The following is a 14,687-nucleotide window of genomic DNA, read 5'->3' as shown; positions in this document are numbered from 1 at the left end:
GTCCACGGTCGAGCCCCAGGGGAAGCCCTGAGATCAACCGTCGCTTTAGTTCAAGAATACTCTGGGGGCGAAATCCCTATTCTGGGCAAGGTGTCTACCTAAAGGAACACAAGTATGGAGTAAAGGCTCATGATTTACTCAAAAGAAATCCCAGCTGGGTAGAACCCATGAAGGGTGAATTCAGTGCTATGAGTAAGTCCATTGGTGAGTTACGAGATGATATACATCAGATGGTGAAAAAACTATTAGGTCAGGTGCTGAAAGACCATGATGGAGATAAAATAAGACAGGACCGCAAAAGGGGTTCCAGAACCACCTCTCCTAATAAGTCACGTCAGTCTGATCAGCAAGGGGCTAAGAGCAAGTAAAAAAACTAGAAACAGCGATGAATGTCTCAGGCCTCACTCATCGCTTTATCTCTGCCTGTCAGTGGTCTGAAAAACCTGAACCCTTCATTATGATTCCAACAGGACCGGACAGAACTGCTGTTAAGTACCTGATAGATACAGGTGCACAAATTACTGTGCTGAATGAGCAACTGGCAAAACGCCTAAGAATCCTGCCATCCAGAAGGAAGGTAAAAATAACGGGTGTAACAGGACAGCCTGACATATGCCACTTAGCCAAAACGAAACTGTGGTTATCTGGGGAGAAGTACCCTGGTAGAGGTAGCGTTAGGTACCTGTCAACACAATATTCTTGGATTTGATGTTTTAGCAGGTAGAAGGTGGCATCTTCCTGATGGAACATTATGGAGCTTTGGAAGTTATGAGGTGAGGAGTAAAAGGGGAAAATTAGCCCATGCTCGTGTTTGCTTGTTGCAAACCGCTCCTCCATTGCCAAAGTCACACATTACCTGTGTTGCACAGTATCCATTGCCAGCAGCAGCTAGGCAAGGCATTACTGAAGTGATAGCTGATCTTGAGAAGAGAAAGATTATCACCAGAACTCATTCTCCTTACAATTCACCCGTCTGGCCAGTCCGAAAACCAGATGGCAGGTGGAGATTAACTATTGATTTCAGGAAACTTAATAGTAACACTCTTCCTCTCACTGCAGCAGTTCCAAGTCTCTCATCCACAGTGACAGCAATTCAAGCGGCTTCTCACACATGGATGGCAACCTTGGACATGAAGGACATGTTCTTCATGGTGCCATTGAGAGAAGAGGACAAACCGCAGTTTGCATTTACTTGGCAAGGTATTCAATACACATTCAACAGTCTCCCACAAGGGTACAAACACAGTGCAACTATTGCACACAACACACTTGCAGCTTTGCTTGACACTGTTCAGCTTCCTAAAGATGTTAAGGTGTATCATTACATTGATGACATCTTGGTGGGAGAGAATGACAAAGAGCAAGTTGCTGCAGTAGCTGAGGACATTCGAAAAATGTTAACTGACCAAGGGCTGACTATTCCAAAGGAGAAGTGTCAAGGTCCCAAGCCAGGAGGTTAAATTCCTAGGATCCTGGTGGGTAGCAGGTGCAGTATCTGTACCAGAGGATACCCTTCAAGAAATTGAAAAGGGCCAAATACCCCAAACAAAAGGGAGCTACAACAATTGTTGGGCACCTTGGGCTATTGGAGAAAACACATTCCAGGTTTCTCCATAATTGCTCGTCCTCTGTATGATTTGCTTAAGAAGTACAAGGTTTGGGACTGGACTCCACGACATTCTGAGAGCCTGAGAGTTCTCAAAGATGAACTGAAGGCATATCAGAAGTTGGGGCCCTTGCACCCAAAAGACGCCCTAAGGGCTGAATGGGGTTTTTCCGAGCATGTCTCGTACTGTGGAATATTTCAGAGAGGACCCAATGGTCCTAGTAGAGCTCTTTTGTTTTCCTCAACAGCATTCAAAGAGACCGAGACACGGTACTCGGAATGGGAAAAGGGACTCCTTTCCCTAACTCGGGCTGTCAAAAAGGCAGAGAAACTTCGCACTACACAAGACGTTGTAGTGCAAGGCCTGTTTCCACTGCTAAAATCGATCCTTAAAGGATCTCGTCCACCAGAAGGAGTTGCCCAAAAGGCCACTGTGAGAAAGTGGTATGCCTACCTGGAGGGAATCTCACAGCTTATGCCACTAAAAGAGGGACCTACAAAGGTATCCAAATTACAGCAACCCATAAACCCTGATAAAGCGCTGCTTGGTCAACCATATCAGCCTTCTCCTATACAGGTGGCCCCAGAAATGACTGCAGACTCGGATAAGTCAGGAGTGTGGTTCACAGATGCATCCTCTCGGAGGGTGGGGTCAAAGTGGCGTTACAAAGCCGCTGCCTTGGAGATTGCTACAGGCCAAACCATCACTGAAGAGGGTGATGGCAGTGCACAGGTAGGGGAACTGCGTGCTCTCATGCTAGCAGCAGAGCATGGAGCAACAACCATTTACACTGATTCCTACTCCGCGTTCAAAGGCGCCACTGAGTGGATTTGCCAGTGGGAAGCGAATCAGTGGAAGGTTTCAAATGTGGAAGTTTGGAGGGCTGATGACTGGAAAAGGCTATTAGAGATAGGCCGATCCAGATCCCTTAAAGTAGGTTGAGTTAAAGGGCATTCCAAACAGTATACCCCAGCTGCAGCCTGGAATGATCAGGCATATTACCTGGCAAAAATAAACATGCTCAATGATGAGAAAGAGTCTTGGTGGAGATTAGCTGAATGGCTACACATTAAAAGAGGTCATTCAGGAAAGGCAGACCTCTACTACGAATGTAGATCCAGAGGATGGCCAATTTCTATGACTACCTGTGAGGAAATTATTTCAGCTTGTCCACAGTGTAAAATTAGGCTTAAAGCCAATCACCCCAACCTAGCACCAGCACAACACATCAGAGGAGACAAGAAATTATGGAGCACATGGCAAGTCGACTATGTGGGCCCATTTAAACCCTCACATGGGAAGAAATACATTCTGGTGGGGGTGGAGGTGGTCTCAGGACTTGCCAGAAGATAAATAAGAAGGATGCATATCAACCCCCTAGTGGGGGAAGGCATTTAGCATACATGTCTTTTGAAAGGATGCAGGTTGATTACACCAAATTGCCTCAGGTAAAACAGGTGGAAATACCTCCTGGTAATAGTGTATCAGTTAACCCATTGGGTGGAAGCCTACCCTACTGCCAGGGCAACTTCCCAGTTAGAATAGAATAGAATAGACCAGGTTGGAAGATGTGGGAATGCAGAATGCACAAGAGCTGTGGGGGGCAGGTGCAGGACTGCTGTGGGAACGGAGCAAAGAGAAGAGACAACAGGCAGATCCTTGTAATAACAGGCCTTGGTTCTCACATGCAGCTGGCCACCTTATCTCAGAAGGGGTAGATAATGGACCTTCACTAATGAGAATAACAAGGCGTTACTTATGCATATGTGGTGGGTCGTCCCTGACTAATTATGCTAATGTGTAGGCCTGTGCTCTACTGGCTGAGTGTATAAATTCGGGCTGTCATGATCAATAAACGGCTTCTGCATAATTCAAATTGAATCGTTCAGGAGACCCAGGAGGCGGGCCTGAATCATACTGATTTATGGGCTTGTTTACTGTTGTCCCAACGGCAAACAGTGATAGCAGGCAAGGCAGCCTGCAACAGGAAGAGACCTCCAAGATCATCCTGTCCAACCTATCACCCAGCCCTGTCCAATCAACTAGACCATGGCACTAAGTGCCTCATCCAGTCTTTTCTTGAAGACCCCCAGGGACGGTGCCTCCACCACCTCCCTGGGCAGCCCATTCCAATGGGAAATCACTCTCTCTGTGAAGAACTTCTTCCTAATATCCAGCCTATACCTCCCTGGCACAACTTGAGACTGTGTCCCCTTGTTCTATTGCTGGTTGCCTGGGAGAAGAGGCCACCCCCCACCTGGCTACAATGCCTCTTCAGGTAGTTGTAGACAGTAATAAGATCACCCCTGAGCCTCCTCTTCTCCAGGCTAAACAGGCCCAGCTCCCTCAACCTCTCCTCATAGGATTTGTGCTCCAGGCACCTCACCAGCTTTGTTGCCCTTCTCTGGACATGTTCCAGCACCTCAACATCTTTCTTGAATTGAGGGGCCCAGAACTGGACACAGTACTCAAGGTGTGGCCTGACCAGTGCTGAGTACAGGGGAAGAATAACCTCCCTTGTCCTACTGTGTGGGAAGCTTTCTCCTGCAGCGGAGCATGAAATGTAAACATCAGGCCCTGTGATGGGAAGTGTCCTTGGGTCTTACTGATTCCCAGGGGCCTAAGCTGGCAACCATGAGCAACCCACGCACAGCTGTCAGGGGGTGGAATCTGCCGGCCCCTGGGGTGGACGCAGCCCCAAGGGGGGCTGACCCTGGCCAGCCCCCCTGGGTGGTACTCATAGGTTGTTTACCACAGGTAACCTATCTCTGCCTTACACATAACTTGGGGCCAATCTGTACTGTCCACTTCTGCCAGCCCCAGGCTGGCTGGAAACACCTCCTCTGAGCACTATATAAGACACTGCACTACCCTAATAAAGTTGTACTGATGTACTGATGCACAGATGCCTAGAAGCTGCTGTCTCGAGTCGTCAGTACCCCGATCTCGCCTCTCGCCAGCCTCCGTACCCCGACACTACTGGCCACACTGTTCCTGATGCAGGCCAGGATGCCATTGACTCTCTTGGCCACCTGGGCATACTGCCGGCTCATGTTCAGCCTACTATCTAATAGTACCCCCAAATCCCTTTCCTCCTGGCTGCTTTCCAGCCACTCTATCCGCAGTCTGTAGCGCTGCTTGGGGTTGTTGTGGCCAAAGTGCAGAACCCTGCACTTGGCCTTGTTAAATCTCATCCCACTGGCCTCTGCCCACCCATCCAGCCTGTCTAGGTCCCTCTGCAGGGCTCTCCTACCTTCCAACAGATCAACACCTGCTCCTAGCTTGGTGTCATCTGCAAGCTTACTCATGCTGTGGCACCATTCACCACCACTCTCTCCAGCCAGTTCTTCACCCATATCAGAGTGAATCTGTCCAAGCCATGAGATGTCAGCTTGGTCAGGAGCTTGTTGTGGCAGATGGTGTCAAAAGCTTTTCTGAAGTCCAGGTTGATTACATCCACAGCCTTCCCCACATTCACCAGGCGGGTAACCTGATCATAAATGGAGATCAGGTTGGTCAGGCACAGCCTGCCCTTCCTAAACCCATGATGGCTAGGCCTGATCCCTTGGCCATCCTGTAGGTGCTTTGTGATGGCACTCAAGATGACCTGTTCCATCACCTTGCCTGGCACTTAGGTCAGGCTCACAGGTCTGTAATTTCCCCGTTCCTCCTTCTGTCCCTTCTTGTGGATGGGTATCACGTTGGCCAGCTTCCAGTCTTTGGGACCTCTCCAGTGAGCCACGACTGTTGATAAATGATGGAGAGTAGCTTGGCCAGCTCATCTGCCAGCTCTCAGCACCCTAGGACGTATCTCATCTGGTCCCATGGACATGTGAAGATCCATGTGTCTCAGGAGGTCCCTTACTTCTTCCTCGTGGATTACAGGGGGACTCTACTGGTCCCTGACTCCATCTGCCATCTCAGGAGGCCAGTTGTCCTAGAGACAACTTGTCCCACGATTGAAGATTGAGGCAAAGAATGTGTTAAGTACCTCTGTCTTTTCCTCATCTTTTGTTACTATATTGCCCTCTGTATCTCATAAGGAGTGGAGGTTGTCCTTGCCTCTTCTTTTGCCATTAATATGTTTATGGAAACATTTTTTATTCTCCTTCACAGCAGAGGCCAGCCTAAGTTCTAAATGGGCATTTTCCTCTCTGATTTTTTCCCTGCAAGACTTAGCAACCTCCTTGAACTCTTCCTGGAATATTTCCCCTTTTTTCCAAAGGTGAGACATCCTCTCTTTTTTAATTCCTTCAGAAGCTCATTGCACATTTTGTGACCAAAATTATCCCTCAGTTTGGGTTAGTAAGGGCAATCGACTCAGACAGGGTTACGCTTTTTACTTCTAAAATCATCAATGACTTGATCTCAGCCGTAGGAATTAGATGGGACTATCATACCCCCAGCATTCCCAAAGGACAGGTTGAGAAAATGAATCAGACCTTAAAGCAAACATTGACTAAACTCATGGTAGAGACACAACACAACCCCGCACAGACCCAGGGTTATCTGCTTATGAGATGCTATATGAGTTACCCTATTGAAGCATTAAGCTTCAATTCAGCTTGCAAAATACCACTGCCAGCCCGCAGTGAGAGCAGCCTCAAAAAGCAAATTGAGGGAAACTGCTTGGAAATTTTCCTGCAGTAAGCCAGCTCCTCTACGCCGAATCTTTGAAAAAAGACAAAGCTGTGCCACAAATCTAAATACAAACCAGAGAGAAACGGCACCAGCTCAGCTGCAACTGGAGATTCGCTCAGCCAGCCTTTGGGTTCACAATGTGATCACCCACCATGGGACCAGCCTGGACCCAGCTCATCCGCCACATCCCCTTGGGCTGCATGAATCCAGCCTACCAGCACTCTGCCACAACTTTAAAGGTACAGAGTGCAAGAAACCTGACTGATTCAGTTTATGAATCCAGCCCACCTGCTCGCCACAGCCCTCAGAAAAGACATTCCCTGACTTCACCCAGTGAAAGGGCTATACCTTGCTGCAGCTCTAAGGAGCTGGCAGGCAATGTTCACAAGACACTTGTGCTAGTTTGAAGCTAGCTAGAATGTCTGAATGTTTTGTTGAGAAGAACTAGATTATAGGCTGTGAAAAAAAAAACAGTGGTGATGTCTACTTCACTCATAGGCTTGCTGAGATGTATAAGAACAAGAACACAAACATAGATAAGGGAGTCACTGCCTGGGCTTTGGGATGAACTTCTCTCTAACCTAACCTGCTGTCTGTGTGACTAATCCATCTGCTTCCTAACCCCCCTGGCTGAACCTCCAATCTCACCTTGAATGCAAGGCAAAGTCTGGGGTAAGGTAGAGGGGTGAGAGGAAGGTGGAAGGGTCCCTCCTGGGGACTCTGGTTTCTGGGAGGGCTGTTGTGTTTCTGTATTACTTTTTAATTTGCATATTTCTGTATATAGCTGTATATATTGTAAATACCTGCTTGCATACTGTGCTAAACTGTGAATATAGCTTCATGTGACCGTTTGGGTGTTCCCCGCCTCCCTGCACTTTAGAAATCACCCAGACTAGACTCAGCCAGCTCTGGAAATATGAATGAAGCTTAATATTTGCAGCTAGCACAATATACAAGCAGATATTTACAGTATATACAGTTATATACAGAAATATGCAAGGTAAAAGGTAATACAGAATCACAACTCCCCTCCCAGAAACCTGAGTCCCCAGGAGGGGCTCTCAACCACCCCTGCACCTTCCCCCTGCCCCTCTCAACCTTACTCCAGTCCTAAGGAAGAATAGAGGTTCGGCCAGAGGTTAAGAAGCAAAGTGGGTCAGGCCAAATGGAAGGTGAGGTTAGGGAGCAAGATGTTGCTCAGCCAGCAGCCCAAGCAAGAGTGAGAGAAAAATGGCAAGAGTGTTATCTAATGTTTTCATTTCTTGTTCATCAAGACTGTGAGGGAAGTAGACATCACCATTGTTTTCCTTTTGCAGCCTGTAATCTGGTTCTTCTCACCAAAACATTCTAGCTAGCTTCAAACTAGCACACTTCGTTCTTCCAATTTCCAGATTGACTGAGTCTAGTCTGGGTGATTTTCACAAGTGGGGGGGTGGGTAACACCCAAACCATCACACTGTATCAATGATCTGGACAAGGGAGTTGAGTGCACCCTCAGTAACTTTGTAGATGATGCTAAATTGGGCAGGGGTGTTGATCTCCTTGATGATAGGAAAGGTCTGCAAAGGAATCTGGACAGGCTGAATTCATGGGCTGAGGTCAGTTATATGACATTTGACATTTGACATTTGACAAGGCAAAGTACTGGGTCCTGCACTTGAGTCACAACAACCCCATGCAGCAGTACAGGGAAAGCAGCTAGAAAGTTGCCCGACAGAAAAGGACCTGGGGGTGCTGATTGATGGCTGGCTGAACATGAGCCAGCAGCGCGCCCAGGTGGCCAAGAAGGCAAACAGCCCCCTTGTCTGTATCTAAAATAGTGTGGCCAGCAGGAGTAGGGAAGTAATCATGTCCCATACTTGTCAATGGTGAGGCCGCACCTTGAATATTGTATTCAGTTTTTGGCACTGCATTACAAGAAGGACGTTGAGTTGCTGGAGTGTGTCCAAAGAAGGGTCTAAAGAATAAGCCTTATGAGTGGCTGAGGGAACTGGGATTGTTTAGTCTGGAGAAGAGAAGGCTGAGGGGAGACCTCATTGCTCTCTATACCTACCTGAAAGGAGGTTGTAGTGAGGTAGGGATCAGTCTCTTCTCCCTAGTATCAAGTGATAGGATGAGAGGTAATTGCCCTAAATTGTGACAATGGAGGTTTAGATGGGAATTTTTTCCTAATATTTTTACTAAAAGGGTGGTCAGGCATTGGAATAGGCTGCCCAGGGAGATGGAGTCACTGTCCCTAGAGATGTTAAAAAACTGTATAGACATGGCACTTTGGGACACGGTTTAATGGACATGGTGGTGTTAGGTCCATAGTTGGACTTGATGCTCTTGAAGGTCTTTTCTAACTGAAGCAATTGTATGATTCTAATCAAAGGAGTTTTATACATGAACAGAAACTGGGAGATGTTTGCAGAGACTGGCTGTTGACAAATGAGATCAAGCTCTGTAAGATTAGCTGACAAAAAAGCAGGAGCCCTTGAGAAGCATCTCAGAACATACCTATTTCTGTTGCACATGTTACCAACCACCTCACCATTTCCCGCCGTCGCCAATTCAGTGTTGACAGTGTCATCCTCATCACCTATTAAAACAGGACAAACAAAATACAAATTAATCCTCTTACAAAACCAGAACAACGTACCAACAAGTAGAGATTTAAGTTACTCAAATACAATGAGGTTCAAAATAGCAGCCTCTTACCCTATCCGTTCTATTACTACTTCTTAGCTGACATGTCAAAAAAACTTGACAAATATTGCTCAGCTATTTTAGAAAAAACATATAGAAAGTAATTCTAACTGCAGGGCCTTCAAGGATAGAGAAGAACCACTTTTATTTGGGGACAAGAAAAATAAACCACCAATGAAAAAAAGCCCCTTCTAAACCAACAAAAAAGCCCAAACAATTATTCAAATTAAATTATATTATGTCTTCCCTCTCTATGTATGTTAGTCTTTAAAGTGGAAATGTGTCAACTCTTGGACAAACCAGCCCAATTAATTTTTCTCCCATCTGTATTTTTTTACATTGACTTCAACAATATAGACAGGAGCTAGAATGTACTGTGATTTGACTGGCTGCTTATGCTGCAAAGATATACAAATACTGTCTTGGTTTTGAGCTGACAGAAAACTATTTTACCCCTTCCCAAAGGAGCAAAATAAAAACACTCCACACTGGGAGTTTAAATGGAAGTACTGCTCACAAATCTATGCAGAAATACAAAATACACAAATTCATATTCAGCCACAGCCCAGTCCTCTGACCCGGGCTTACCACAATCTCATTAGGCCAAAACATTAAAAAGCCTTTCCCCTAACCAGGCCTAACACAAGGCCTCAATGCCCCCTCTCACACCTCCCTGCTTCCCCCCTACACCAGGCCTGAATTGTGCAGCAAAAGTTAGCCTGGTGTCATGGTAGGCCTAAACAGGCCAAAATAGGCCCAAACATGTCCTGGCTTGCCCAGACATGTTTCTCTGCTCTCCCTCCTTCTGTTGATGAGAGAAGCAACTGTGGGAAAGGAAGACAAAAGGGCCTGGCGCCACCATGTGTGTCCAAATTTGTTTACAGGGTACCTGCACATGTTTATACACTTGTGTTCTGCCTTAAAAAGGTAAGAGTAAGCCCTGACTTTACCTAATATGGTTAAGATTGACTAATTGCCATTCTGATTGGCTAATCTGTATCCAAAAGCCAATTAGACTCAAGCTACATTGATAAGAGAGATGAGCAGGTAGAGACGACATGCTTGTTGCTGCTGGCATTGCTCCTGCCTTATTGTGCTCTCTCTGCTTCTGTCAGTGTTCTACCTCATTGTTGCTGCATCCTGCCACGTTCTACAGCATTATGTTTGCTAAGCTATGAGCTATCCCTGCCACAAGGTAACAAACCCTGATACTTTGGGCTTGTCTGTCTGGAAACTACCCTGCTTTGAGTTGATCAGGAGCAGGCAATAAATGCCTCCACATGATAGGCTAGTGTGACACCTGTCAGTCTTCTGCCAAGACTGCACATCTGCAAGACATCCTGCCTGCCCCTCTGCAAGCCTCCCTGCCAAGTCTGGTGCCAAGAAGAGCCAGGACCAGATTGTCTGCCACCTTCCCCAGCATCCTTGATAGAGCCAGGGAAGATCAGAAGCCTCAACAGCTAGGAAGACACCAACAGAACTCCCTGCAAGTATGGGTGCTATTTGGAAACTAGTCAGCCCTGCAAGTTGGGAAATAATATTTTTCTGAGTAACTCAAAAGCCTCTTTAGCAAAGCTTTAGCAAACTCTAATTGAATCTAATTGAATCGTAGTCTTCTGTCTTAAACAGAAAGGAGGCTCTTGAGTCCATCTAGTGGGCAAGCAGTATATTGGCCACAAGAACTTGATGACAAGGCCTGGAACACAAGCCCTATGAGGATCTTTATTGATGATCTGGACAAGAGGATTGAGTCCAGCATCAGTAAGTTTGCAGATGACACCAAGCTAGGAGCAGGTGTTGATCTGTTGGAGGGTAGGAGAACCCTGCAGAGGGACCTTGACAGACTGGATGGGTGGGCAGAGGCCAATGGGATGAGATTTAACAAGGCCAAGTGCAGGGTACTGCAGTGTGCTAGTTAGAAGCAAGCTGGAATGTTTTGGTAAAAGAACTTGATAACAGGCAGTGGAATGAAAACATGGTGTCTCCCTCTCTCACAGTCACGCTGAGAACTCTGGGAAGAAGAAGTAAACTTTCTCCATTTTGTCTTTTTACTTCTGCCTTTGCCTTCAGACCTAGTCACATATCATTAACCTTGCTCCTACTAACCTTGCTCCCTAACCTCTTGGCCGCACCTCTCTTCTTCCTGAGAACTGGGGTAAGGTTGAGAGGGCCAGGGGAGGTGTTGGGGTGGTTTGAAAGCCCCTCCTGGGGACTCAGGTTTCTGGGAGGGGAGTTGTGCTTTTGTATTGTTTATCCTTTGTATATTTCTGTATATAATTGTATATAACTGTATATATTGTAAATAGCTGCTTGTAAATTCTGCTAGCTGTAAATAAATTGTGTCATCTATATTCCCAGAGGCCGTCTGAGTTAGCTGGGTACTGACAAAGTGTGGGGGGGCAGGTAAGAGCCCAAACCATCACATGCAGTTTGGCCACAACAACCCCAAGCAGCACTACAGGATGGGGACAGTGGCTGGAGAGCAACCAAGAAGAAAGGGACCTGGGGGTACTGGTAGGCTGAAGATGAGCCAACAGTGTGCCCAGGTGGCCAAGAGAGCCAATGGCATCCTGGCCTGCATCAGGAACAGTGTGGCCAGTAGGACAAGGCAGGTTATTCTTCCCCTGTACTCAACACTGGTCAGGCCACACCTTGAGTATTGTGTCCAGTTCTGGGCCCCTCAATTCAAGAGAAATGTTGAGGTACTGGAACATGTCCAGAGAAGGGCGACAAAGCTGGTGAGAAGCTTGGAACACAAACCCTGTGAGGAGAGGCTGAGGGAGCTGGGGTTGTTTAGCCTGGAGAAGAGGAGGCTCAGGGGTGACCTCATTGCTGTTTACAACTACCTGAAGGGAGACTAGCCAGGTGGAGTTGGTCTCTTCTCCCAGGCAACCAGCAATAGAACAAGGGGACACAGTCTCAAGTTGTGCCAGGGTAGGTATAGGCTGGATGTTGGGAGGAAGTTCTTCACAGAGAGAATAATTTGCCATTGGAATAGGCTGCCCAGGGAGGTGGTGGAGTTGCTGTCCATGGAGGTGTTCAGAAAGACTGGATGAGGCACTTAGTGCCATGGTCCAGTTGATTGGATAGGAGGGCTAGGTTGTTGGGAACTGGCTGGAAAATGAAGGGCATGAGCCCCTAGAAGCTTGTACAATCAAGCCTTGGATGTGAGGTCTGAGTATTGAAGCACAGTAAACCCACAGCACTGTGTGTGAAGAAGCTCAGAGGAATTTGTCCTTGAGCCTTCTGATAAACAGCTTCTGTGGGGCTGTGTGCAGAGTAGGAGGGAATTAGGAGGAATATGCAAATTCCAATACTTAGGTGCACTAAAAAATACTTTTGCAGTAACCACAGGTAGGGAAGATTATATATATTCAAATATTTAGATGTGCCAAATGATAGGGAAAAGTACCTCGCAGTATGCTGTATGCGTTTCACATTTCTCACCCTAACTGAAAAGTATGTGCTTTGTAACTTGGAGTCTGATCCTCTCAATCAAAAACTGGAGCCTTGGACAGCTAGCTCAAATTGAGTTGTCTCTATGCTTTCCCGTTCCCTTCTGCATGTGGCACCCAAACACCCTGGAATTCTGGACCTCCCTGCGCTGCGACCAGGTCGTTTTTTTTTCCTGCAGGACTTGTGCTGTTGGTTCTGTGCTGCAGGCCCCCCCCACTGATCTGCACCATTGGGACCTGCGTGGCTGGACCACTTGCCCCACACCGTGAGACCCATGCCACTGATTCAACGCCGACCGACTGGACCTCCTCCCGACCCGACCCCCATCCTCCTGCGACAGCGAAGCCATTTTTCCGAAGAGGAGATGATCCGCACGAGCAGAAGAAAGGTGGCAAAGTGGGCTTCAATCCCCACTGGCCGTGGCAGCAAAGCGTTAGAAGACGCCAGCTGCGGAGGCTACCCAATGGTTAAAGAGGTAGCGGTTTTCTTTTTACTCTTTTTATAAAAGTAGGAGTGACTTTTAGCCTATGGCTATGTGCTTGGGACCCCTTGTACTTTGCTGAAGGAGAAAGAAGGATTTCCATAGTCTGCTACAGGACGCGGTGTTAGAATGGCGAAAAAGTGGCTAGACGATCTTTAAGTACTGTGGTGTGAGATTGAAAGTGCTGCTCAGAATTCTACGATGGAACACGATGATGCAAGCAACCCCCCCGGAACATTCGATGTTTGCGCAGTTCAAACCTGTCCTAGTGGCTGCCACAGCAGCTCTGGCGCAACTAAGAATACCACGCCGACGACTGCGCATGGAAGAGGAGGAGCCGAAACGAGAAAGTCTGGAAGCAGCGCAGCTGCCTCCATCTGCCTTGCCCTCGGCACCCCCAGACAGCTCCATCCTGTCATCTCAGGAACTTTCATTGCCGACTGATTCCTCTCCACCTCCACCACTATTGTCGGGTTACCCTGCGATCGCTGCAGACCCCCCCGTGCCTCCACTGACAGCAACACAGGAAAAAGAAAAAAACGCCAGAGAGACAGAGGGATGCCCAACAGAGAAGAAAAACAAGTAGGAGCAACATGAACAACAGCAACGGGGACAGTAACAGAGTGGCGAATCTGCTGCTCGGGATGCAAGCCACCACCCTCCCCCGCCTTCCTCTCTCTCTCCCTTTTTTTTTTCCTTTCCCTTGCAGTTGCAGCGGATGCGACTGTTCTATTCTTAAAGGAACAGGCTCAATTCGTGATGGCTATTTCGTGAATTGGAATCCTGCTAATGTTTCTTGTTTTGATTATAATGAATCTTGGAGTTTGAGAGTTTACTGGATAAGATGTTAATTGTAATGGGATAAGTTTTAGAATAATTTTAGAAGAGTAATTGTGATAGGACTTAAGTAAGTAAAAGTAGAGTAAGTAATTAAAATAAAGTATGTTAAGTACTTGATAGCTGCACATGTTTAATAGTTAATAGAATATTATAGTAAGAGTTGTTTGTAAGTGTATTAGTTCTAATTTTAGGTTCTTTTCCTTTTCTGGTACCAGAGTATTTTCAAAGGAGCTCCATGAATGTAATATCTTCTTGATTTTCTTTGTTTTTCCCTCAGTAGTGATTCCATGGTTTCATTTCCTTCAGTTCTTAGATTTTTAAGTTGATAGATAGTATAATTAAGGATAAGAGTTTGTAAATATGGTAATTGTAGGATTTTAGGATATAAGGATATTGTAAAATATTTTTTAGGAATTTTTTCTGTATATTTAGATAGCACTAGGATTATGTATAGCTCATAAAAAAAGGGGGGGGAGAATAAAGGAAGGATAGGATAAGGAGGGGAGAGGAGGAGAAAGAATTTTTTTTTAAATTTCTGTAGTTACATCATACAGACAAGGTCCATGGATTTGTTAGCCTAGGCAATGAATATGTTTGCATTTGTTTTCATATATGTTCACAGGCCTTTTAATGGTGACCAGCTTGTTTTAACCAGCCTGTTTTTCTTTCAGTGAGCAGAAGTCTTGCTCAGATGGCAGAATTGTGGCAAGAGCTTGAAAGGAGTACTGACATGATGGTTGTATGTGTATGGATTATAAGGTTTTGATCATGGTTAATGAATTTGGGTATTCTCACGAGTTTAATGAATGGATAACAGCAAATAAAAATCAGCTTAGCACCTGTTGTAAAGGCCAAAACCCACCTAATTGGCACAGATGGCGATGTGCTTGTTATCTTTTTGCAAGGGCCCTGCAAAAAGATGAGAAACACTGCCTTAAAATTTTAAAAGCAAATAAAGGATTGTGAGAAAAAGG

The 14,687-nt window shown here is 46.3% G+C and overlaps 1 protein-coding gene across 2 annotated transcripts in view; it reads right to left on the bottom strand.

Annotated features, from left to right (window-relative positions):
- Positions 1-14,687, bottom strand: part of LOC135173779 (zinc finger SWIM domain-containing protein 6-like) — a 474,519-nt gene that overhangs the window by 63,780 nt on the left and 396,052 nt on the right. For both annotated transcript variants that reach the window (XM_064140924.1, XM_064140926.1), the window contains exon 13: positions 8,748-8,829. In XM_064140924.1, coding sequence (XP_063996994.1) covers positions 8,748-8,829 — 82 coding nt within the window. The remainder of the gene's footprint in view (positions 1-8,747; positions 8,830-14,687) is intronic.

The sequence above is a fragment of the Pogoniulus pusillus genome, assembly GCF_015220805.1.
Source record: "Pogoniulus pusillus isolate bPogPus1 chromosome W unlocalized genomic scaffold, bPogPus1.pri SUPER_W_unloc_1, whole genome shotgun sequence".
NCBI classification, from domain to species: Eukaryota; Metazoa; Chordata; class Aves; order Piciformes; family Lybiidae; genus Pogoniulus; species Pogoniulus pusillus.
The sequence above is the reverse complement of the archived record's forward strand: the minus strand, read 5'-3'. Positions and strand labels throughout refer to the sequence as shown.